A 26,015-nucleotide genomic window follows, 5' to 3' on the forward strand; every position below is an offset into this window, starting at 1 on the left:
TACTGCCAAATTGTTTTCCAAAGTTATTGTCCTTTGTAAATTACTACCAGCAGTGTATGAGAGTTCCAGTTCCTCCATATCCTAACCAACACTTGATATGGTCAGCTGTTTTAATTTTAGCCGTTTTAATAGATGTATAGCAATATCTCACTGTGGTTTTAATTTTTACTTCTCTCATGACTAATGATATTGAGCATCTTCTTCGGTGAAGTGCCTGTTCAAATATTTTGTCCATTTGTCAAAATCAGTTTTATGTTAGGGGGTCTATTTTCTGGACTCTCTATCCTGTTCCATTGATCTGTTTGTCTATCTTTATACCAATACCATGCTGTTTTGATTACTGTAGCTTTGTAATAGGTTTTTTTAAAAGTATAATTGATGTTAATACAATGTTGTGTTAGTTTCAGGTGTACAGCAAAGTGATTCAGTTATACGTACATATATATACATATATATATATATATTTTTTCAGATTCTTTTCCCTTATAGGCTATTACAAAATATTGAGTATAGTTCCCTTAATTTTGTATTCCTCTTCCCTTCTCCCCCACCTCTCCTTCCTCCCTTCTTTCTCTTGCTCTTTCACACCTTCCTTGGCTGGGCCTCTCACTGGGAGGCTTGTCTGAAGGCGAACCATACACTCTCAAGCCAGACAGACAGCCCTTTATGTTTCCATCAATATCCATAGAAATCTAGTCATGAGAACATCTCTAAGACCAGAATAATAAGAGGCAAAAGGGTAGAGCCTTTTTCCTGGGGCCTGGCCTCCAGTAGCTGTTTCCTACTTTCTGTGCAAAGCTGTTAACAGAACAAAGTGCAGATTTAGTTGTAAGGTTTTTGTTTTTTTTTTTTTTGCGGTATGTGGGCCTCTCACTATTGTGGCCTCTCCTGTTGCGGAGCACAGGCTCCGGATGTGCAGGCTCAGCGGCCATGGCTCACGGGCCCAGCCGCTCCGCAGCATGTGGGATCCTCCCGGACCAGGGCACAAACCCGTGTCCCCTGCATCGGCAGGCGGACTCTCAACCACTGCGCCACCAGGGAAGCCCTAGTTGTAAGTATTTATCGCATGCCTACTGTGTGCCAGGCCTTGTTCTTCATCTTGGAACACACAGCAGTGACCACACATTTTAAAAAAATTCTTGGGGAAAGTGGTGTGTATCCTGGAAAGTGCATGGGCTGTGGAGCCTGAAAGCACTGGCTTTCCTCCTGTTCCACCACTTGGAGGAGGGGGACCCTGTGTGGAGCTTTGCTTCCCTATCTGTGAGATGGGGACACAGTTCTTACTACACAGATTGGTTATAAATGTTTAATGCAATAACTGAATTGAATACATGTAGATAGCAGTTATTATATGCCAAGCAATGTTCCAAGTGTCTTATGTGTGCAATTTTCTGGAATACTCACAATTGCCACTTGATTTTCCTATTTTACAGATGAGGAGACTGAGGCCGAGAGACCATGTAACTTGCCCTAGATCTCACTATAGGTGGCAGCACTGGGATGTGATAGACTCCAGACCTGCTCCATTAGGGTAGCTCAGTATCTCCCTATGGCTACTTAATTTTAAACTAATTAAAATTAAAAATTCAGGTCTTCCCTGATGGCGCAGTGGTTGAGAGTCTGCCTGCGGATGCAGGGGACACGGGTTCGTGCCCCGGTCCGGGAAGATCCCACATGCCGCGGAGCGGCTGGGCCCGTGAGCCATGGCCGCTGAGCCTGCGCGTCCGGAGCCTGTGCTCCGCAGCGGGAGAGGCCACAACAGTGAGAGGCCCGCGTACCGCAAAAAAATAAATAATTAATTAAAAATTCAGTTCCTCACTTTCCTGAGCCACATTTCAAGGGTTCAAAACAATAGGTGGCTAGAGGCTACAGTGCCAATATAGACTACTTCCATCGTCACTGAAAGTCCTATCAGACAGCTGAGCTGGAGCCCGGGCTCTCAACACTGACACAGTTCTGCCTTCTCTGGAATATAAACTCCTGACCATAGGTCCCTGACGCATGTCGGTTTATCTCCTTCCTTACATTGCTCTGCATTGCTTTTCTCTTCCTGGACCCCTTGCCCCAGGAGGCTACATTGCATCACCCAAGCAGCAACCACATTCCTGAGAGCAGCATCCTGCCAGCAGACCAGATCTCTCCCAAACTCATGCTCTTTCCCAGGATGGAGAGAAATGCAGGCATCGGCCCAGCATCCCCTTCTGCCAGCAGCACACATAGGGCCAGTTTGGGTAAAGGGTTCTGGGGTGGGCAGGAGCCCCAGGGGAGTCTCTGTTGGGCCACCCTGGCAAAGAAGCATACCTCTCAGCACGGGTGCCTTTCACTTCCCTCTCTGAGTCCATCTCTCCCTGAAAAATGAACACGCACTAGTATATCCAGGAGCATCTGGCACTTAGATCTGGCTGAAGAATTAGGTGCGTTTTAAGAAATCCGTGCCTAGGGTGGCGGAGAGGGTAGAAAGCCCTTACTGGTCTTGGTCTGGTTCTATACGTAGCATATGCAGGTTAATTTAAAAAGTAAGGATGTTGGGATGGAGAGTGGGGGGTAGGGGGTTAGAAGAACAAACACAAACAAATGAACACACACACACACAGACACACACACACACACACATCCCAAAAGCAGAATCCTATGCACAACCAACATCCAACTCCCCTTGGAACCCCATCCTTTGGGCCTGGCTTGAGAAAGTTTACTTCCAGAATTAGAGAAATGAGCATGTGGTTTGGGGGACAGAATCCAATACCGCCGAGGCAGCAGGCTCAGCAAGCTCGACCGGCGGCTGCTTCCTGCGCGCGTTACAGTCTCTGAGAGGGAACGCTGTTTACATATTTTACATGTTTCTTGGGTACAGGACGCGAAACTAAATTACACAGCAAAGGCCATGCTGGCTAAACACCGGTGCCCCTGCTTAAAACAACAACAATAATTGAAAAAAAAAAAAAGAAAATGAAAGACGAGGATGGAGAAGGGTCTTGAGGGAGCCTGAGTAGATGGCAGGGATGGAAGGCAAAAGTCTGGTCCTGAATGGATCAGGAGGGAGAGATGACGCGTACAATACAGACAGTGAGATGGGAGTGGGTCAGGCTTGGAGAAGCAGGGAACACAAAGGCCTAGGGGGTCTTCCTAGAGGGGCTGTGGAGTAAACTGGCCCAGCTGTGTCTGCTCTCCGTGAAGAGCCAGCGGAAGCAGCCCCGAACCACAAAGGCTTGCTTGTTCCTGGGCTGCAAGACAAGCGTCAACTGGCAAGTGAGAGCCTTCCCGGCTCCATGTGGCACCTTCCCTGGTAACCCATGCATGTCTGCTGCAAACGCCAGGCGTTGTATTCACGCACACCCGTCCCCCTCAGTGTACGTCCCTCTAAGGGTTATTCCGTGTGTCCATGTATCACAGCAGTTTGCCCAAGTTCTTCTTTTCTTCTTAGAGGTACCTATTCCAGTGTTTCCGTTCCTCCGTGGACACCACAGACGGCGTGAGGGCAGCGGTTGAATTATTCATCTCAACCCCAATCCCCTGCTGAAAAGGATGCTTTGGACATAGTAGGTTCACAAGAAGATTATAGTGGGTTTTGAATCCAAACATCAGAATCCTTTCATAACAGATAGGGGATGGAGGGCTTTAGGGAAGTTATTTAATCAAAGCCAAATCTTAATTAAGTGAAGGAAGACCAAGAGACTTTCAAAGTCTCTCTCTCTGCTTAGATTTCTGTGTCCCAAAGAGTGTTCCTTTAAAAATAACAACAAAAAACTCAATTGTTCCTAATTGGATCCCACAGTTGTTAAGCTTCATGGGCAGAAAGAAGCATTTCTTTAAAAAGTTTTCAGCTGCCATCAGAAGGAAAACCAGATTTGTGGATCAAATGTCTCATCCTTGACAAGCATCTGCCGTATGGACGCTATCACCCCTGCTTTATAGATAAGAGATTGGGCAGAAGCAGAGAACCGGCTTGCCCAGAGTGACAGAGCTGGTGACCCCAGAACTGGAAGCCAGGCTGAGCTGATCCTACATCTCATTTTTTTCTCTAAAACTCTCATCACTCAAAGTTTTGGGGGGCCAATCATAGCATCTGACGTTTCATAAGTTTGAATAAATATCGAAAGAGCGAAGGAGTTAAGGAGGCAGAGAAAACGACGGGGAGGAGGAGAGCCTGTTAGAGTCCTCTGCTGGGTCCTGAACAGTTTGGTAGACTTAGAGTCCCTCCCAGCCCATGTTTCCAGGACACGTTCAGGGCGTTACAGCCACCAGTGCATGGGGCTCCTTTCTGATGCAGGAGCTGCCTTTTGCTGCCTTGAAGGGATTTCTGGGTGCCCCACACCAATGGGACAGACTGTAACAGACCATGGGACTTTCTGTTCCGTCTCCTTAGATGACTCACACATGTGCTCTTGAAAAATTATTCAGAAACCACCAGAAGAAAGCAGATCCCTTGGGTATTTGGGAAAACTGCTTGGAATCTTCTCTGACATTTCGGCACATCCCCTTGGCCTCCCTCCTCTCCCTCCACTGGCAGATGCTGTCCCATTTCACCCGTGAGAAGACCTGCACACGCCGGTGAAGGGACACGTTTCAGCAGTGATCTCAGCACTAGGTGCTGGGACCACGATGGCCCCTTGCCCTTTGCCAATATAATCATCTGAACAGCATCAGAGAATTGTTCGTCCATGCAAAATTTCCACGTGGGGCTGTTTCAATGCAATACCAGTAGCGGGTGCAAGAAAAGAAAGAAGTAGAAGGAAGAGTGGCACAGGGGAGATCCTTCACCTCCCGCACTGAAGGCAGCTCTTCATTCTGAGAGACGAGAAGCAAAACTTCTCAGTTTCAAAATGTGCTTCGACCCCACTCGTCCAGGGTTTGACACCCAGGAGGTGTTCATAGATGTCAGTCTTCATCCTCAAATGAACGTCTGATCTGTTGGCCCCCTGCTTAGAACCTCTGAGAAGCTCCCCCTCGAGCTCGGGATAAAGGCTAAATTTCAAGCATCTGAAGGACATGCCCGCATCATTTTCATAGCCCATCTCTCTTGACTTCCCCTGAATTTCTTATTGGCCTTTTGTTGGATGTCTGTATGTCTATCTGTCTGTCTGTCTCCTTCTGTCTGCCTCTGTCTCTCTCTCTGACATGCTCTTCCTTGCACACCCCTCTCCTACTCCCAGCTTAACCTTCCAGTCACAGCTCAGCAATCACTCCCAATGGAAATATCTCCCCACCCTCCCCTCGGTTCCCCTGTCCCAGCACTTCCTACACTGCGTTGTGGGTGCTTGTGGAAAGACTTCTTACCCTTATGTCCAGAGAACCCGGTGGATTTCTACTCCCTTCCTCTGGACACAAGGATGCAGAAGACACAGATAAATGGTCCCTGCTCTCCGGGTGAGCCATCAAGGGATGCACACATCTTGCGATTCCCTTACTGACATCTCAAGGTTTCCTGGGTACAGCACATGGTTTGTGACAAACCTGTAAATGGAGCAAAGTTTCTTCTTCCATCTACAATTGTCCTGTTTGTGCTTTTCTTCATTTTCTCTCCCATAGCCCAGAAGTAATCAGACATGGATTGGATCCAAAATCTAGGAAATCTTTTTTTTTTTTTTACACTCAGGGTTTGGCAACTGAAAACATTTCCTATGTTTCTCCCGTATTTTCATGTACGCTTTTTAAATGACTTTCTGGAGAGGGCAATACTTAACCCAAAAGAACAACTGCCCTTAGACAGAGATGTAGGAAGCATGGCAGAAACAGCAGGGCAATATTTGGGGTCCTGGAGAGGGGGGTTCCCACTTTCCTTGTGTTCCTTGAAAGCACACTATGTAAGAAAAGACGCAAAAGACAGCTCTCCTCACTTGTTTTCCTGTGTCAGCCATGGCAGCAGGCGTGAGCTGCCTCGTCCTGCACCTGGGCTCCTGTGATGAACACAGTGGCCTGAATCCTGGTTCTGCCTCTGCCTCTTAGAAGGACGAACCCCCAAACTTGTCAGTCACTCAGCTCCCTGAGCCTTACGGTCCCAAACCGTAAAGTGAGAACAGTGACTCCTATTCTTGTAGCAGTTTAAGCAGGATTCAAGGAATCTGATGCAGAGCCTGGATGAACTCGGTAAATGTTATTTTTATAATTTGTCCAGGACCTTCTGAAAGTGGGCAAAGGACTTTTCCATCCCTGCATGCTGGCTTTCATCCCTGCTGGTTGAGGAAGCTGATAGCAGTGTGGTTTCTTCCTCAGGGAGGAAACTCCCTCTAAACCTCATACTCTCGGGTCCTGCCTGCTACTTCCAGTTGGACACACCCCTCCCATGCAATAGTGAGCACTGTGAGGGCTACAAAAGGACCAGCACTTCTTTGGAGTTTCTCAAAATGCCTGGTACAGTCCTGAGCACGCAGGAAGCATTTGGTAATGCAACTGTGCTTATTCACTCAACCAGATGCTGACTGAGCTCCTGTGCTGTGCGGGTCACCGTGGGTGGCTCTCGTGTGAGGGTGTGCAGCGGCGGGCCTAACATGAATGCAAGAGGGAATTAACATTTGCACTACCCAATGAGTGGAAAACGAACAACAACAGAACAGTTTTCTCTGCATTTACTCCCTTAATCCCCACCAAGTAGAGGCTATCATTCCCTCTTTCTAGAGGAGAAAACTGAGGTCCCTGGAGGAGTGATTTGCTCAAGATTCCCAAGTAAGAGGAAAAGCTACGAGGGCAAAGCCACATCTGCATGATTTCCACTTGACCCCATGAATGCCCATGTTCTCTACCTACTCAAATTTCTCAGCGGAGGATTCATATATGTTTCCATTTAATCAAATGAATAAATGAATTAATCCCTAAAGACAAATTAGGATTTGCATTTTAATAGAGGCACACAGTCTTATGGACATGCCAAGGAACAGGTAATAGTGACTCAAAGTGAGGTGGCAAAGAACTGATACGCCTTATACCCTGAGAAAACCATAATTCAAAAAGAGTCATGTACCAAAATGTTCATTGCAGCTCTATTTACAATAGCCAGGAGATGGAAGCAACCTAACTGTCCATCATCGGATGAATGGATAAGGAAGATGTGGCACATATATACAATGGAATATTACTCAGCCATAAAAAGAAACGAAATTGAGCTATTTGTAATGAGGTGGATAGACCTAGAGTCTGTCATACAGAGTGAGTAAGTCAGAAAGAGAAAGACAAATACCGTATGCTAACACATATATATGGAATTTAAGAAAAAAAAATGTCATGAAGAACCTAAGGGTAAGACAGGAATAAAGACACAGACCTACTAGAGAATGGACTTGAGGCTATGGGGAGGGGGAAGGGTAAGCTGTGACAAAGCGAGAGAGAGGCATGGACATATGTACACTACCAAACGTAAGGCAGATAGCTAGTGGGAAGCAGCCGCATAGCACAGGGAGATCAGCTCGGTGTTTTGTGACCACCTAGAGGGGTGGGATAGGGAGGGTGGGAGGGAGGGAGACGCAAGAGGGAAGAGATATGGGAACATATGTATATGTATAACTGATTCACTTTGTTATAAAGCAGGAACTAACACACCACGGTAAAGCAATTATACTCCAATAAAGATGTAAAATAAATAAATAAATAAAAGGACAAAATGCGAAGCCAGAATGATTAAGCCACTAATATTCTTCATCCTAAATCATGGGATATCTGGAGTTGCCTCTGTATATTCACTAATAAAGCTGACTGTATGAGACTACAAAAAAAAAAAAAAAGAACTGATCTGCCTCACCGTGGGCCGGTGGGTACAAAGTCAGAACCAATCGCAAAGCAAGGAGCGACGCGCAGGCCTTGTCCTCCTAATGCAGGAATCTCCTTGAGTCACCAGCTCAGCCCGAGTGCCCCGTGACGGGGAGCTCACAGTATCACAAAGCACTTCATCTTACTGTGGATAGCTCTCATTCTCAGAAAGGTTTTCTTAACTTTGGCCCTTAAGCTACAGCCCTGGAAATGCTTAGTCTAAATGCTACCCTCAAAGGATCAAGCAAATACACTGGTTGGTTGACTGAAGGTCTGTAATCCCTGGGAGAGCGCTGTGCATTCTGACAGTCTTCATGCTTCCAATGCCCCCTAGGCCATTGCAGGGGGAGGGAGGGGCCTGTTTGGACCGGAGGAAACGGGCTTGGGGGGAAATGCAGGCGGTGGGGGCAGCATGAAGGAATAGCTGCATCTCACTTTGGCAGCCTATGGTGTAAAGCGCCGGAGAAAGGTGAGACGTGGAGACAAAATGAGAACAAGACGAGATCTCTGCAAGCACTTCAACCCAATCGGGCTGAGGTTCCCAGAAGAGAGATAACTCAGTACTTTCGACTCGTTTCCATTTTTGTTCTGTCTCAGGGACCTCTTGAATTCCAGCTGGGCCAGAAAGGTGCATGGCCAAAATACCCAAAGAATGTCCCTTATTATAGAATGTTCAGCTCACGGTGCAGAGCCGGCAGGTTTTGATACTTCTGATAACATGTGGATATAAGACTCAATGTTCGGGGTGGAGGAGCTTGGCTCTAACCAAATTTGGGAATCTTGTTTCAGGAGAATGGACAAGAGAGACTGGGAACTATGAGAAATGGAGGGCTCACACGAAAGTGAAAACGGAAGTTTGAACCATTTTCTAGACTCATCCAGCACAAAGAGTGAGGTGTCTCTTCAGTCGCCACAGTGGTCACTTGCCCGCTTACTCTGACAGGCTGCTCCTCTCGATAGCATCCTCACGCTCCAGTCTTGCGCGCTAACAAGGTCAGGGTTGGGTCTTTTACTTTGGTTTCTTCCACGGGCTCCAGCCCAGACCTCGGCACAGACCTCCAATAAACACCTGCACTTGCCATTCTTCCAGCGTCAGGGAAAGACAGAGAGTGGGACGAGACTGGTTTGTAAAAAGGAAATGGACACACCTGAGGTCATTTCATCACTCCCCAACCTGATGGAGCATCGTAGCGAACACCAGGCTACCAGGAACAGGGCCACTGAGACAGGGAAAGGGAGCGTCCTGAACTCAAGGTGTGGGCAGTGCCCGGGAAGTCTGTAGGAGGAGAATTCAAGCACTTCATGGAGCGTGCACAGTACTACCAACACAAAGATCTGTCCATCCACGACTCTTTCTGCTTGATTCACAGTGATATTCTGCAGGAATCCAGTTACTCCTATACTTAGACAGGACGGCATATTCCCAAGCTCCCAATGTCACCTTCCACGAGCTTCGTTTAATCCTAGATTTTCCACTATGGGCTGTGTGACCCTGGAGAAAACACTCCACCCCTTAGTTTCTCAGAGGTAGGTAATAATTCTTTCCTTGAAGAATGGCGAGGGGGTTGGCTATGAAGTGTGTATGAGGGCCCAGTACAGCGGCTGGTGGACCTCGACAACCACTGGTTCCCTGCCCCACCCTCCACCCTGTGCTTTGGTACTCACTCTCTGGATAGGGGCCCCTGCATCTACACGGCCTGTTCCTGTAGGGTGTTCATGTATTTGTGCCTGTGCGTGCCTGTCTGTACGTGTGTAAAAGAAACAGAAACAGAAAGAGAAAGAGAGAGAGGAGGGAGGAGAAGGACGAGTGTATAATTGTGTTGAGGGAAGGTAAGGGGCACACGGTACGTCTAACACCCCCCAACTCCCTCTCTCAAGCCATCAACCTCTTCACTGGAGGCCCTGACAGGGTGAAAATTAACCAGCAGCCTCCTCTAATCACTGTACAGGGTAATGAAGGCCACGGTTAGACTCCCTCCTCTTCTCTGTTGTCAGAAGGGAGCTATGTTTACGCTCCAGGAAGAGCCTTTACTCAGTTATGCAGGTTGCGTGTGTGTGCGCACATGTTGGCGTGTGCATGATGGGGGCGGTGTGTGAATGACTTCTAGGCACTCGCTTTGAGACAGGGAACTGGAGGGACTTTTGTTCTGCAGGCCTCCAGGCCGCCCTGCCCAGCCCTGCGCCCAGACGGCACACGCATCCCCTACCCTGACCCTGTATTCTCCAGTGAGTTGATCTCATTATGGCAAATTTAGTTACAGCTGAAGTCTCCTTGTAACAAAGATTATGTCCAAGCCCAGAGTAATGGAACCTAGTCGATTTCATTAAAATAAAATTGGTTACAATGAATAATTCAATAGGATGATTTTGTTTCCTCATCTCCTCTTTGTAGATCGAAGAGCTAGTATTTATAATGATTTTTTTTAATTGGATTTTTGTTTAGGAAGAGATAATCACCCATGATTCCTGACAGGCCCCTCCTTAGGAGACTGGAATAATTGCCCCACAAAGTCTCTTTTCAAATGCTAAGACTGGAAAATTCTTTCTCTCCTTTTCTCACATTAGTAGCAATAAACTTTGGGTGGTTTTTAAGCACAGCTGCTACCTCAACACCTGCTCATGTGAGATTCTGAGTGTGTTAATAATACCCGTGTTTGAATTATGTTTTTTAAACATTTCTAGGAACTGGATGGAGGTGCTGAATTTGGAATTCCTGGCTCTATTGCTGGCCAGCCCTGCTGTTCCTGAAGCAGGACACTGTGTGAGAGAGGTAGCAATGTGCGTGCGTGCGTGCGTGCGTGTGTGTGTGTGTGCGTGTGTATCTACAGTCAATTAAATACACATCTCCCGAACTCCTAGCCTTATCTAGACCTGTGCTTGAAGATGGGGGAACAAAGTGAATAAAACCTCAAAACTGTTTTCACAACACTAGCAGTCTAAAGGGGGAGCCAGACACAGAAACAGGTAATTAGAGTTCAGAGCACGGGTGTAAACAGAGATGGATACGGCAAATACAGAGGTGGCGCGGGGCAGGATGAGGCCTACACAAGCACTCATTCATTCGTTCATTCGTTTGTTGTTCGTTCGTTCATGCACCCGGCTGGCACTACACATGGGAAACGTCAGGGAATACCACGCTTCCATTTCTTTCCATCCTCCTTGGGGCAGTCGGAAGCAAATGAGTGAATAAAGGATCTAATGCATGTAAACACAACCAGATAAATGAAAAAATGATCAAATAAACACTGTAAGTGAGCTTGGACTCCTTTCGTACCTCTTCCGATGATTTTCACTGGGCCCCAGAAGGTCACATCTCTCTTTCATCTAGAAACCAGGCCTCCCCCCAACTACCCCGTCGACCCTGAGTCGGGGAAGCAATATTAGAGAGGAATGGCTAGGAGTAATGGCTCATCTGCAAGGCCAGGAGGGAGGCCGGCCTCAGAAACGGCTACGGGGCCAGGCAGTAGGAAGCACTGAGTCGTGTCTCTGGGAAACAGGGATCTCGGAAGAAGGCAGGTGCTTGTTCAGCAGGATAATTGGAAAGGGGGCTCTGGGGACAGTATGGCCATCCCGAGAATCACATCAGCTCTGGTGGCCCCAACACTCTTGCTCCCTCAACTAACCTGACGGTCCCTTGGGGAAGAACCTTGGGACATAACTAGTGCATTCGGGGACTAAGGAACGAGTCACAGCTTTTTAGAGTTGGGAAGGTCCTTGCAGATCATCCAGCTCAACTACTCTCTAACTTAAAGATGGGGAAAATGGGGCCCAGAGAGGTGGGAACACTAGCCCAAAGCCACACAGCAAATTCATGGTAGAGGCACTGTTAATTCACGGGAGAGTGCTCAAGGAGCACACAACCTGACACTCTGCCCCCCTCGAAAGTGAGACTCACCCCAAGAATTTGTTCTTATCCCACTGAATTCCAGTGGTATATCCAAAATGGAGAGCTTTCCCCAAATATAACTTACAATAGGTAGGGACACAAGAGGACAGTCATTACCCCTACTATGCTGGTGTTTCTTGCCCTTAACCCTTCCATGTCCAATCGCTGACAAACAGGTCTCATGAGACCTTGGAATTGCATTTGGCCACTTGCAGCAACATGGATGGACCTAGGGATTATCATACTAAGTGAGGTAAGTCAGAAAGAGAAAGACAAATACCACTTGATATCACTTCTATGAAACAGAAACAGATTCACAGACATAAAGAGCAGACTTGTGGATACCGAGGGGGAGGAGGGTAGGAAAGGAAAAGACTGGGAGTTTGGGATTAACAGATGCAAACTAGTATATATAGAATAGAGAAACAGCAAGGTCCTACTGTACAGCACAGGGAACTATATTCAATATCCCGTGATAAACCATAATGGAAAATATTATGAAAAAGAATATATATGTGTAGAACTGAGTCACTCTGCCGTACAGCAGAAATTAACACATCATTGGAAATCAACGACATATCAATAATTTTTTTAAAAAAAATGACTTTACAAAAAATTTTGAAAAAAGCATTATAAGCAAAGTCAAAAGAAAAACTGCAGACTGGGCGAAAATATTTTCAACGTACATCACAGACAGGAGCTCATCTCGCTGGTAAATAAACCACTTTTAACCATCAGGAAGAAAAAGACCAAAGTCCCAATAGAAAAATGGGATAAAGAGACTGCTCATAGAAAAAGAAAGGAACGTGACCATGATACACATGAAAAGAATCTCAATTTCACTGTAGTAAAAGAAATGCAAATTAAAACAACGTGAGATGACATTTTCTTACCTATGGAGACAGTAAAACTCCAAAAGTTGACAATACACTCTGTTGTTAAAATTGGAGAGAAACAAACACTTTCATACATTCCCGATAAGAATACAAAATGGTACAGTCCTATGGAGGAATATTTGATAAAAATATGATAAAGTTATATACGCATTTTTTTTTTTTTTTTGGCCACGCTGTGCAGCTTACAGGATCTCAGTTCCCCCACTAGGGATCGAACTCGTACCCTTGGCAGTGAAAGCGTGGAGTCCTAACCGCTGGACTGCTAGAGAATTCCCTATATATGCATTAAAAAAAATTATATTTGGCTAGAGATATGATCAAGTGGCCATGTCCAATGACACTGTCTTTGTGATGGGCAACCTTGAGGGGCAGAGCAGAGATTCAGAATGTCTGCAGGAAATGTTACGTGTGGCTGGGAGCTTACCTGGGATGCTGCTGGTTGGCCGATGATGACCCAGCCTGGGCACTGCTGGTCTTGATGGGATACGGAAGCGTTGGATGCCCATTGATCCAGGAACCCCTGGGGCGTGTAGACACCACAGTCTTTGATGCTAGTTTTTTGTTCAAACTCCTCACATACCCCATCACCATCATGGAAGTAGCACCGGCTGGGTTCATCTACAGGAGACAGACATAGAAGGGAGAGACCAGATCAATGTTTGTTCTTTGTCCTCATCTGTCATCAGCAGCTATGGAATCAGATCAGCAGAACCATCAGCATGGTCAAGCCCATCACTGAGAGTCACAGTTGAATATTATTCAGGCTTTAAAAAGAAGGAGATCTTGCCATATGTGACAACATCAATGAACCTGGAGGACATTACATGAAAGACAAATACGGTATGATTCCACTTATATGATGTATGTAAAACAAACTCATAGAAGGAGAGAGTAGAATGGTGGTTACCAGGGGCTGGCAGGAGGGGGTTGAGATTTCAGAGTTACTGTTCAATGGGTATAAAGTTTTAGTTATGCAAGATGAGTAAGTTTTAGAGATCTGCTGTACAACATTGTGATTATAGGTAACAAAACCGTATGTACACTTAAAGATTTGTTAAGAAGGTAAACCTTGTATTATGTGATTTTTACTACACACACACAAACAAAAGTTGACAAACATTTCCACCTTCATTACCCCAAATAAGCCCCACAGCAAGCTTGTGAGAAAGATGTTATTATTTAAATTATTATTTTAGTCTTCCAGATTAGGAAACCGAGATCCCACATATCTTTAATAATTTGCCCAAGGTCATTCAGTGCGTTCATGCCAGACCCTAGTTTCAAACTCAGGCTTTCCACTGTCCACGTTCTGGGTACGTTATCTGCCACCACAGAACTTCATGGTCTCAAACCGAGGTTTATTTAACTCTAGAGGATTACAGTTTGACATAAAGACTGCACTGATACATGAGAGACTCTGGCTTCAGTCCCAGGTCTGTAACTAAATTGCTCTGTTCCTTTAGACACATCTCTTTCCCTCTCTGGGCTCAATCATCATTGAAGGGGACGAAACTACTGAGACTCCAGGAGCCCTTCCTGTCTAATGTGCTAGGCTTCTAGGGCCTTGTTGGATATATTAGGTGTTTCAGTTAAAGGCCAAGTGAGTTCTCAAGCTCCCATGTGATTCAAATCCCAGCAAGGAGTTCTGCTTGGGACAATTTAAAGCTGCAGCTGGCTGCAATGATGCTCACTTAGCTGCAAGAACGGAGATCAGAGAAGCACAGAATTAACTGGATGCCTTCTAAGTAAGTAGGACATACACAGTACACGTTTCTTGGTGTTGCAATATAGAACCACACAAGGAGAAATCTGGAGGTAGCCGTCCAAAAGAGATCACTCTGCCCAACTTTTAATAACTTGAATGTCAGGCATTCTGTGATACTTCCCCAACTCTGCTAGGAAAAGCTAAGTGCCCCCTCCTATGTGGGTTCCTATTTTACAAAGATCCCCATCTTTACACTTATCACACTGCGCGGCCATCATGTTTACATACAGCAGCTCCTTCAAAAGGCAGTGAGTTCCTCAAAATCTAGTCCCTATCCAGTGTTTTGGAGTGATCTTATAATTTATCATCCAAATAATGCACTTTGAGAGTGAGAGAGAAAGCTAGTAAAAACTGTCCAGGCGATAGGCACATATCCTGAGAAAATCTAAATACCGCAGAACATATGGTCACCCTGAGGATACTGCTTGATCTAGGCCATCCTTCCCCTACTTACTACAAAATGATGGCGTGAAGCCCCATTTCTAACCAGGGTTTGGCTTCTGCCCCTTATATTAGCTATGTAACTTTGCACAATTAGCGTCACTGGCTTCCCATCTGTAATACAGAAATCACTGTCCCAGCCAGGACAACCTCTCAAGATAGCCATACAACTTTCATAAGAAATGGACAGGAATGAGCTTTATTCTAAAATAACGGTCAAGGGACTTCCCTGTCGGTCCAGTGGTTAAGACTCTGCCTTCCCATGCAGCGGGTGTGGGTTCGATCCCTGGTCGGGGAGCTAAGATCTCACATGCCTCACGGCCGAACAACCAAAACTTAAAACAGAAGCAATATTGTAACAAATTCAATGAAGACTTTAAAAATGGTCCACATCAAAAAAAAAAAAAAAACCTTAAAAAAAAATAAAATAATGGTCAAGAGAAAAGATACTCTTCTCCTAAGGGTTCAATTTATTCCTAAGTGGCTGAATTGAATCAGCTTATAAAATCAGTACTCACTTGAAACCCTTTCAAGCAGCATTCCCCCAAATAGAAAGAGCCCGGGTCAAGTAGAAATAAGACTTGGATTTCTGTGATGCTGACTATCTGAAAAAAGGAATCATTGAATTCAGGGGCAGCAGAATGTTGAGCCCCTTCCAAGCTCCAAAATCCCTTGTTTATTTCTGCAAACAGTTTACATAGTGAAATACTATCAAAAGAGCCAGAATAAATCAGTCCATTATAATTCAATTATTTAAGGATGAGTCTGAGCCAGCTGAGGACTCCAGTGACCAGTAGCATGCCCGGCAGTTCAAGCATGGAAAGAATACAGGCTCAGCACTTCTCAGTAGCTCCAACCTCTTGGTGAATGGAGCCAACTTACATATAATAAAACTCAGGCCCCATCCAAGAGTGATGAGCCATCAATCCAGACTTCACTCTTTAGAAACCCAATAAAGGGAACTGCATAGGGCATAGGTTTTGGCATCAGACAAAACTAGGTTCAAATCCGAATTCTGCCATATACAAGCAGCACAGGGCTTACATAACCTAACCTCTCTGGACTTCATTTCCCTCATTAAAAAAAAATGGAGATAATATTTATCCAGCATTGTTGCAGTGGTTTCATGAGATGATGTGTACAATCCCAGCCCCTTCACCTATTTTATCGAATGGAAAACTAAGAGCCGTAGGAGGTAAGGCATCTGCTTCCAGACAACAGAGAGAGTTGGTGGTAGGGCTAGAAGCAGGATCCTGGACTTTTGATATCTAGCAGAGAGGTCTTCCCCCTGCACACCGTACCTACAGAATGAATAATGAAGGCACACCCTGTTGAGGATAAGGTCACGGGGTTGCCGGACTCCTGGGACCACCTTTCTTTTCGTCGAATATGAAGACAAATAGGGTAAGATTATCATAAGATCACCCATGATCTGCTCTCTAAGATAAGTTGATTCATGTCCTCATCAAAGAGACCTCAGAGTGGCAGGAACTGGGGCTAGAGTTGAGTTCTTGTGAAGGTTAATTTCTTCCTGATTATGCTGAAGACCTCAAACTATCTGTCTGCTTAGAGCCAGTGGACCCTGGAGGTTCTGGAGGAGAGACAGAGGTAGACACAGGTAGGTAAATATGTACTTAGATAGGCAGTTATATGTAGTATGTAGTTGATATATAGATAGATAGGCAGAGGGAGAGTTAAAAGAGGGATAGGAAATTGGGGGAAATGGGAGAGGGAGGGAGGGAGGAAGAGAGGAAGGGTGAGGGAGGGGGAGAGAGAGAACTGTTTTCTCCCCCAAGATTCTGCTGACAAAGCTGCTGTGAGTCCCTTTTTTTGAATAACATCCCTGCACTCTGCTATTCAGTTTCTCTTGCTACTAGAGTCCCAGGGGCCCTTGAGCTGCATCTGCCAGTCTTCATCTGGGGAATTCTCTCTCCCACTCTACTCCCATGCCCCCAGGACTGAAGAAAGGAGGGTGGGGAACGGAATACAAATGTGTGGCCAGGAAAAACAAAGGCAGCAACAACAAAACAATAAAACAAAACCAGCCTTCCTGTTTTCATTACACCATTTTATGTGGTGCTTCTTCAATGCTTTATGCTGGGAGCTGAGCAGGTTTCAGGGAAAAGAGCTTGAAGTCAATACCAACGTCCGCTGAGCATCCTGCCCCTTGCCTTCTCAGGTAGGAGCTAGGTGGCGCTGGTAATAATACATCCCACAGGGAGGGGTACTGTGAAAACGAATACTTGTTGAATGAATGAATGAGGAAAATTCAGCACCCTCGATGCACATACTCTCGTCCAAATATAGTTTAGGCTCTGTAACCCTTTGAAACGTTTCTTTAGACTGGGTCTCGGGGTGAAGGGGAAGGAACTGGGACACCAGTGGTGACTAGCTTACAGTGGAATTCCACTGGGCAGTCCAATTTCTCCATCTTACCCCACCTTCCCCTGATACGGGGGTACTCCTCATTTCAGATTCGCTCTCTTTCACGTAGCGAGACACTTAGAAATCTGCTCTAACCAGCTAGGAGACTTGATGTTGGTGGGGAGACACTGCCAGGTCTGTCTTCCCTGGTTGAGCTTTCAGTTGCCAGAGATGAGCTCAGCTCCAAGAGCCCAAGGCACATGGACACTCTGTAACCGGACAGACACAGCTGATGGCAATTCTCAATGACTTAATTTTCAATTTCCATCTGTCTGAAGCATCAGGATGAACTGCCAGGCCTCTGCACCCCTGAAGTATGTCTGAAGGACACTATCTGAGATAAGCAGGGATTGTCACCCCTGTTTGAAAGCTTGGAAAGCCAAGTCTCAGGGAGATGAAACAAGTTTACTTTTAAGTATAAGCAAAGGCTGGCATTTGAGCTATTGTTAAGAGTTCTCATCCTTGAAGTTAGAAGCCTTGGATTCAAGCTCCTTATCTGTCCCTGATTACTGGATAAGCATGGGCATGTTATGTCATCTCCCTGTGCCTCAGTTTCCCCATCTGTAAAATGAAAACAAGATTACCTTTTAGACTGCCTCAACAAAGTGCTGGGTGTGTTCAAACAGCATAATAGACTTAGAGATGGAAAGTGACACAAGTCTTAAAGGAACAGAGCTTATTCTTAACCATGATGATACTGGGGTGAGGTAGGGGGTGGAGGAGAAGTCTTCTTAATTAGAAATGTCTCCTTTTGTTTACCCAGCCCTAGATCCTAAGGAATCTTCAAGAATAGAGATGATTGAAGAGAGTGCATGGGCTATTTTCAATATAAACAGCAAGGAACCAAGTAAACCAAAAAAAAAAAGGGGGCGGGGGGGGAGCAACAACCTGAGGAAAAAGAAAATAATTAACTTACAGTGGAACTATTTCAACCCAACTGGGGGACGCTGATTACCTTACCTTGATTAGAAACTTTGGTCATTTGTGATACCACTGGAATCCGGAGGATCCCACAGAACTTATAGACTAATGGTAAATGCAGGTAAAGCATTTAATATACAACAGGTGATCAATAAATGGTCTATGATGATGATGATTCTGGAGCCGAACGTGATTATTTCATGTTATGTGTGGGGAAACTGAGGTTCGCAAAGTTGAAGTAATTTTCCGAAGGTTTTAGAAGAAAATTTGCCAGAACGCTGGTTCTTAAGCCCATAATACAATCCTTTTCTACTGCACCGTGCCACCTTACCAGATCGGGTTTCCAGTATATAATTCTGGAACAAAATGGTCTGTTATCTTTAACCAAGTTTCAATACTACTTTTGGGAATCTCTGATTTCACTTTTCACAACAGCCCCTGGTATGGGCTAAGTATAACAAGTCTGAGAAGCTAATGGGGTTGCTAAGTCAAGAGCCCACTGAGACAAGAATAACACTACCTGCAGGTGGAGAGATGAGAGTTATAAGTAATAGGAGATGGATTTGGTTTAGGACTCAAGGAGGATACAAAGAATTTGAACACACACTTGTTTTAGTGGCCTGCCTTCCAAAGGATGGGTAGATTTACCTATCTTTCTAAACTTCTTGTTTACGAAGATGGGTCAGCTTTTGAGAAGTTAGCATCTGTTTCTATTTCCAGCTGAGAGAACAGGATTGGCATTGGGATATTCTCTTTTAGTCCAACGATGACTATTTTTTCTATTTTTTAAACACCAGAAAAAATAGTATTTTTTAAGTTCAGTTGTTTGTTTAGGATGGGTCCAACCACAACAAACTTCATGCCGCATAACAATTCATCCAAACAACAACAAAAAGAGACCAAAAAATGTACAATTGTTGTGTCCAAATAATAACTTCTTGGAACAGGGGAAACTGGGTGGAGTGCTTAAGCCCTGAAGGCTTACAAAGGGGAAGCTTGAGGCAGGGTGGCGGCTGTTCTGGTAAATGTTTCCTCTGGAACAGAATATCTGGATTTTATATTGCCTATCTTTTAAAGGCTTCAAGGCAAACCCACATCGCATCGCTGACCTCACTTAGTTCTATTCAAACCAAGGTTTGTTCTTAACGTTCACCACCAGATCAGCCTGTCCAGAGCACAAAAGACAGGGTGGTGAAGGGCTTCTGAAGAACCATGAATCTGCTAACAAGCTTCAGATGCCGAGTAGGTCTGCTGAATCTGAGGAGTTTAAGGGGGCTTCTGGTTCCGTCAAGGGCTGGCCACATACCAAAGCGGGCCAGAAATCCCTTCCTGTGTTTCGGTGGGACAACCAGGCGCCATCTAGCAAACCCAAAGCACTAGGAAAAGAAGAGTGAACCTGGACATCGTCTCAAATGATCACTCCAGCTCCACGCCCACAGAAAGCACGCTCAGGACAGCCTCCCCTCTGTCCACTCGCCCCCTACAACACTCTCATAATTGGCTTTGGGTCTTCCCCACTTCAACACCTTCTCATAAAGCAGCCTATGAGTGATTAACCTAAACCTGACCATGTCTGAAATTCTTAATTGACTCCTGCAAAATTTGAGCTTCCCCATCTAGCACTCAAGTCCTTTTGTAATCCAGCTCCAACTTCCCTGTCTCTTCTCATTTCCAACCACACCTCCACTCTAAAAGCATAGAGTTCCTTCCCAGAACTCACGCCGCAGAGCTCTCCACTCCCCTCTTATTTCCTTAGCCTGAAAGGCTAGCAGTCCTTGCCTTCGCGTCTTCCATCAAGATCTAACTCTAGCATCTTCAGCCCCATGAAGCCTGACCTGTCACTCTTCTGCATCACTACTTGTCTAGCACAAGCCATTTCCCTTTATTCTCTGAGTCACGATTCTCTTTTTCCAAACCAGCAAAGAGGATATTGCCTATGTAAAAACTGTTAATTAAAAAAGTGAGCAATGTACATTTTAAAAATTTAAAAAATTAAAGCCTCCCTTCAGTTCACATATCCTTACCATTCTGTCTTCTACTTCACATTTCCCTTTCCATGATTCACAGTGAAATTTACTGAGGGTTATCTAAACTTGCATTTCCCACTTTCTCTCCGGCAATTCACTCTTCAGTTCACTCCCATCTAGCTTCTGAACTCACCACCCCACAGAAATCAATCTTGTCAAGGTTACCATTGACCTCAGCATTGCTAAAACTAACTATGACGTCCAACAGTCCTGAAACATGTGAAGAAATCGCCCATTCCTTTCCTCTTGAAGTACTCCCCTCCTGGATTCCACACCACCATGCCACCCTAATCCCTTCTGGCTCTCAGCTCTTCCCACACAGACTCATTTGCTGTCTTCTGCTTCCCTCTGCTAAATGCTGCCAGCTTTCAGGGTGAGGTCTTGGGCCCTCTTTTTCTTATCTATCTACAGTCTCTCATCCAGTCCCAATGTTTAAATAAAAATGGTAGAGTATGGATGTGCCGATGACTCAAACATCTCTATAGGTATGACCTCTTCTCTGAGTCCCAGCTGCCTGCAATGCCATCTCTACTTAAATATCTATTTAAAGTCATCACAAAATCAACATGTCTGAAATGTAAAATAGATAGCTAGTGGGAAGCAGCGGCATAGCACAGGGAGATCAGCTCGGTGCTCTGTGACCACTTAGAGGGGTGGGATAGGGAGGGTGGGAGGGAGGGAGGGAGACGCAAGAGGGAAGAGATACGGGAACATATGTATATGTATAACTGATTCACTTTGTTATAAAGCAGAAACTAACACACTATTGTAAAGCAATTATACTCCAATAAAGATGTAAAATTAAGAAAAAAAAAGAATTCTATCACCCAGTCATAAACTTACATGAAACCTCTTTCAAAAAGAATAAAAACAAAATCAACATGTCTAAAATAAAAGTAATGGTTTTCTTCCCACAGTCCTTTCTTCCCCATCTTAGTAAATGATAACATTGCCTGACAATGGCCAGACTAAAACCTTCTGAGTCATCTCTATTTTTTTCAGTTCATCCTCCAATACCACATAAAGTCCATGAGCCCATCCTGTAGACTCTTTTATCTCAGGATATTCCAAAAAGATCCACTTTTGCTCCATCACTACCACCCTAATCCAAGCCACCATCACTATGGCAATGCTTATTTCACCAGAGTCTCTTCTGTCTGCTCCCAAGCCTCCCTCCTCCAGAGCACAGCTAGAGCGCTCTTTTAACAACATAAACTACATCAGGCCACTCTCCAACCTAAAACGCCTCGCATGGAACAAAATCCAAAGACTGTATCACAGCCAAGTCCCCACTTTATCTGACCATCTCCTACTATTATCCTTCTTGCTCACTGCCTTCCATTCACTTACTCATCCGTCCATCCATCCATTCAACAAGTATCTACTCCTTAAATAAGCCAAACTTGTTATTGTTCCAGAAGTCTCGAACTTGATATTTACTTTACCTGAAACACTTTTTCTCCCCTGGCTTTTTTCACAATCTCTTCTTTTCTGCACTTAGGGTTTAGCTCAAACATTACTTCCTCAAATAACAACCCTGCCTACTTACAGGAAGCTCACATCTTATTCTTCCATCCCCAATAGAAAGTAGCACACAATCTTATTTTATTTCTTCACAGTATTATTCACTATCTAAAAATAAATTACATTTATTATTGTTCTCCTCCTTCTAGATGACATAAGTTTCATGGAAGCTTATCTCAAAATGTACCCCTTTCTTTGGGATCAAGAAAACTGCCTCCCCATATTATGTAATTGATATTTAAGAATAAATGAATGAGGGACTTCCCTGGCGGTCCAGTGGTTAAGACTCCGCACTTCCACTACAGGGGGCGTGGGTTCGATCCCTGGACAGGGAACTAAGATCCCTCATGCAGCACCGTGTGGCCAAAAAAAAAAAAAAAGAATAAATGAACATATGAATGAATGAATGAGTGATTGTGTATAGCTCTTGGATTGTAAGATATTTCTGGGCTGGCCCCAATCACACTTCTATTTGCACCCCTAATTCTTAAGACAATGCCAGTCTCATAGCAGGTACTCAGTCAATGATGAATTAATAAAGTTCTTTCGAGTTTCAGAATCTCTGTTATTGATTGTATTGAAGAAGTCTCAAACTGATTTGAATCTGTTTCAGTAGATTGTACTGTGGAAAGATTTTAATGAAAATATTAATTATAATATCATATTATAAATCCTAGCACATACTGAGGAGGAAAATCCAATGCTATATAAAGCAGCCCATGTTATTTTTTTCCCATAAGACATCTCACCATCTGTCCTACATATTGTTTTATTTTCTTTCTTGACTGAATCTGCAAAGAAATGGAATATCTGGAGAGAAAAGGCGGTGCACACTAGACTGAAATTTAATAAAGATATTTGATGGCCTTAGGAATTGAAACTTGAAGATACATTTACATCACCTTGAATTTAGTATAGTTTTTTGAATGGCCTAAAAGATTGTAAGCAAAGATAGTGACCCTAATAAATGACAATACATCCAATGTGCAGAATGTTCAAAGCCCTGAATGATTTTCAGCTGGGTCTGTTTTGGTTGCCAGCGCGATCTCATAATATGAAAGAGGAGTAAAATTCAGTACCGCAGTGAATGACACAGTGGCCATGAAACAGGCATCCTAAGCATGGACAGGAGGAAGGGTGCTACCTAGGACCCAAAGGCCTTTAAAAGTATGAGCAGGAAGTAACAAAATGAGATTTGTTTTGCATGATATAAGCTAATAATAAATGCAGAAGAATAATCTGAAACATTCATATGCAGAAAGTCGGCAAAAAATGGTTAAAAAAAAAGGTGATAAAAGATAGCAAACTACAAATGGAGTATCAGTGGTTTTAATGTGATCTCATCAGTCCACACCAAACAGAGAGAGAGAGAGAGAGAAGGGAAGGGAAGAAGGAAGGAAGGAAGGAAGGAAGGAAGGGAGGGAGGGAGGGAGGGAGGGAGGGAGGGAGGGAGAAAGAATGGGACACTTCCTCAAGATCAGCAGCCTGGTCGAGAGAACTGGAGTCTAAAATAAATGTCCACTAATATACCCATAGCTTTGACCAAGTCATTTCCCTCCCTGGGCTACAGTTTCCCCTTGAGTAAAAAAGAAAGTTAAATCAAACTGTTTTATGATTCCCTTCAACTGATTCATTCTAAAATGTATTTGCGGCTTCCCTGATGGTGCAGTGGCTAAGAATCCGCCTGCCAACGCAGGGGACATGGGTTCAAGCCCTGATCCGGGAAGATCCCACATACCTCGGAGCAACTAAACCTGTGCGCTGCAACTACTGAGCCTGCGCTCTAGAGCCCGCGAGCCACAACTGCTGAGCCCACGTGCCACAACTCCTGAAGCCCGCGCACCTAGTGCCCGAGCTCTGCAACAAGAGAAGCCACCGCAATGAGAAGCCCGTGCGCCACAACGAGGAGTAGTCCCCGCTCTCCGCAACTAGAGAAAGCCCGCGCGCAGCAACGAAGACGCAACGCAGACAAAAATAAATAAATTAAATAAATAAATTAAAAAAACAATAAAATGTATGTGCTTCTTGATTTTTGTAACTTTCCTTTAATCATTAAATCCTTTTTTAAGTCTGAAGATGGGGAAATGGGTTCAACCAAATTAAAACAGAGAAGGGTACAGAAGAACTCTCCGAAGAATGTAGAAGAGGACACAATAAAAAGCAGATGGAACGAGGGACCGAAACCAACATCTGAAGCTCAGCTTTGTCACCAGATTATGTTTGGGGCTGGGCAACATACATCATCATTGTGGGGTTCATTCTTTTTGTCTATTAAAAGCAAATGACAATATCACTTTTCCTACCCATTAGAGAAAGTGGTTGTAATGATCAGATAAAATAGTGTTATGGAAAACACTCAAGCTTGTTATTGTTCTACGTTTTATGATCACAGGTACAATCTAGAACTCATCTCTCAAATCATCACATGGGCTTTCCAATTCACTGAGTCGGTCTCAGCTCGGTTATCACCTGCCTAATGAGGTCTTCTCTAACCATGCTAACTTCACTCCAGTCTCTCTCTACTCTACTAGTCTATTTTATTTTTTACATAGCATTATATTGCTTCTTCAAAGTCTCCTTGATCATTGCATTCTCTCTAAAGCAAAATGGCAGCTCCAAGAGAGCAGAAACAGGCTGTTTTGCCCACTACTGCATTCCAATCCCAGAACATAGAAGACAGGAAATATTTGCTGGATGGATGAATGAATGAATAAAGGTTTAGCACTGCCTTTAGAAGGCCTTCCCTGGTGGCGCAGTGGTTGAGAGTCTGCCTGCCGATGCAGGGGACGCGGGTTCGTGCCCCGGTCCGGGAAGATCCCACATGCCGCGGAGTGGCTGGGCCGGTGAGGCATGGCCGCCGAGCCTGCGCGTCCGGAGCCTGTGCTCCGCAGCGGGGGAGGCCACAGCAGTGAGGCCCGCGTACCGCAAAAAAAAAAAAAAAAAGAAATTATCTTGTCTACATGCTTCCTTTTGTAAATACAGCAAGTGAAAGTTTCAGAGTTTCAGAAGGTTAAGTAACTCGCTGGATGCTGCACAATTCATTGTTATGGGCCAAGGGTTGGATTGGCTAATTAAGGCTCATTCTATATATGTTGGGAATATGCAATATTAAACAGAAATTGGTCTGTGAGAAATCCATGTATGTGAGCATTAAGCAAAACAGTGCATTCAAATAAAAGTCAGTATATGCACATATGCGTATCTATTCTTCAATCCTGCACAACAAGCAGCCCACCGGTCTGTTAAGGCATCCTCAAGATGTCAGAGAAGACAGAATTTTGGACAAGTGGATGCTATGTTGCCAGTAGCCAAGGGATCGAAGGCACCACATGAAAACCAAGCCAGTTACCCCAGGTCTGGCATAACTGTCGTGACTAACGTGACCACAGTGTGCTGGGTTCTCGGTGGGGTTCCCACGCAAGAAACTGGAGTGTCACAGTGGATCCCTCTGACCCTGAGCCCTGGTCGGTTGGGCCAGCCTTGAAGACTGTCCTCCTGCCAGATGGTTAAGATAAAACCAAAAAGATGAGGCCTTCAAGCCACAGTTTCCTTATTCTCCAAGTTATAACACATGCTGCAGTGCTCTAAGGAGCAGCAGCCCAGTCAAGAGGCGGAAGTGCACTGAGGTAAGCTTTCTTTATCTTGCATGATGGGGTAGGCCACTCTTCTGTTCCTGGAAAAGATTTTATGTTAATTTGAATCTATATGTTTGGTTTGTATTATTGAACTGTGTTTTTTTTTATAGAAATGTGTGTATATGTCTCTCCCTTTCCTCCCAATAAGGAAAGAAGAGAGGAAAGAAGGAAGGAAAGATGGAAGAGAGAGAAGGAGAAAGAAAGATAGAAAAGAAGGGGAATTGGTTCTAAATGTTAAGAGTTAACCTGGAATATTTGAAAATATCAATCAAAACCACTGTTGCTTTTCATCAGAGATGACAGATAAGGGTCAGCATAACTATTCATGCTCAAAGAAAGTTCCAAAGAGTAGCAGTCTCTCTGAGATCAGTTTCTACCAACTGGAGAAGGTGTTGGCTCAAACAAGAATGTGAGATCGCAGATTACGTTACTGAGAAGACAGTCGATCCTAGACCAGAGGTCAGAGAAGCCCCCTGTGATCCTAGAGATGGCTGGACAGATCAGTTCTGGGCCACCGATGAACTAGGATATGGTCAGAGGACGGGGCCCAAGGTAGGCGCCATCACTAAGCGATGCTCGTAGAGGTATGGAGTTGCTTAACCTGAAGGAGAGAAGGCTCCGAGGGGACACAGCAAAAAACTCTTCTAACGAATGACAGTTGCCCTGAAAATGAAACTGGCTACCTCAGAAGGTACTGAGTTTTTCATTCAGCATTTTCTGACAGAGGCTTGATGACAATTAACAAGGCGTAATCTG

The 26,015-nt window shown here is 44.7% G+C and overlaps 1 protein-coding gene across 1 annotated transcript in view; it reads right to left on the bottom strand.

Annotated features, from left to right (window-relative positions):
• PAPPA (pappalysin 1) overlaps positions 1-26,015 on the bottom strand; it is a 250,562-nt gene that overhangs the window by 93,045 nt on the left and 131,502 nt on the right. Inside the window, exon 10 of the mRNA XM_060153316.1 lies at positions 12,947-13,140. Coding sequence (XP_060009299.1) covers positions 12,947-13,140 — 194 coding nt within the window. The remainder of the gene's footprint in view (positions 1-12,946; positions 13,141-26,015) is intronic.

The sequence above is a fragment of the Lagenorhynchus albirostris genome, chromosome 7, assembly GCF_949774975.1.
Source record: "Lagenorhynchus albirostris chromosome 7, mLagAlb1.1, whole genome shotgun sequence".
Lineage (NCBI taxonomy): Eukaryota > Metazoa > Chordata > Mammalia > Artiodactyla > Delphinidae > Lagenorhynchus > Lagenorhynchus albirostris.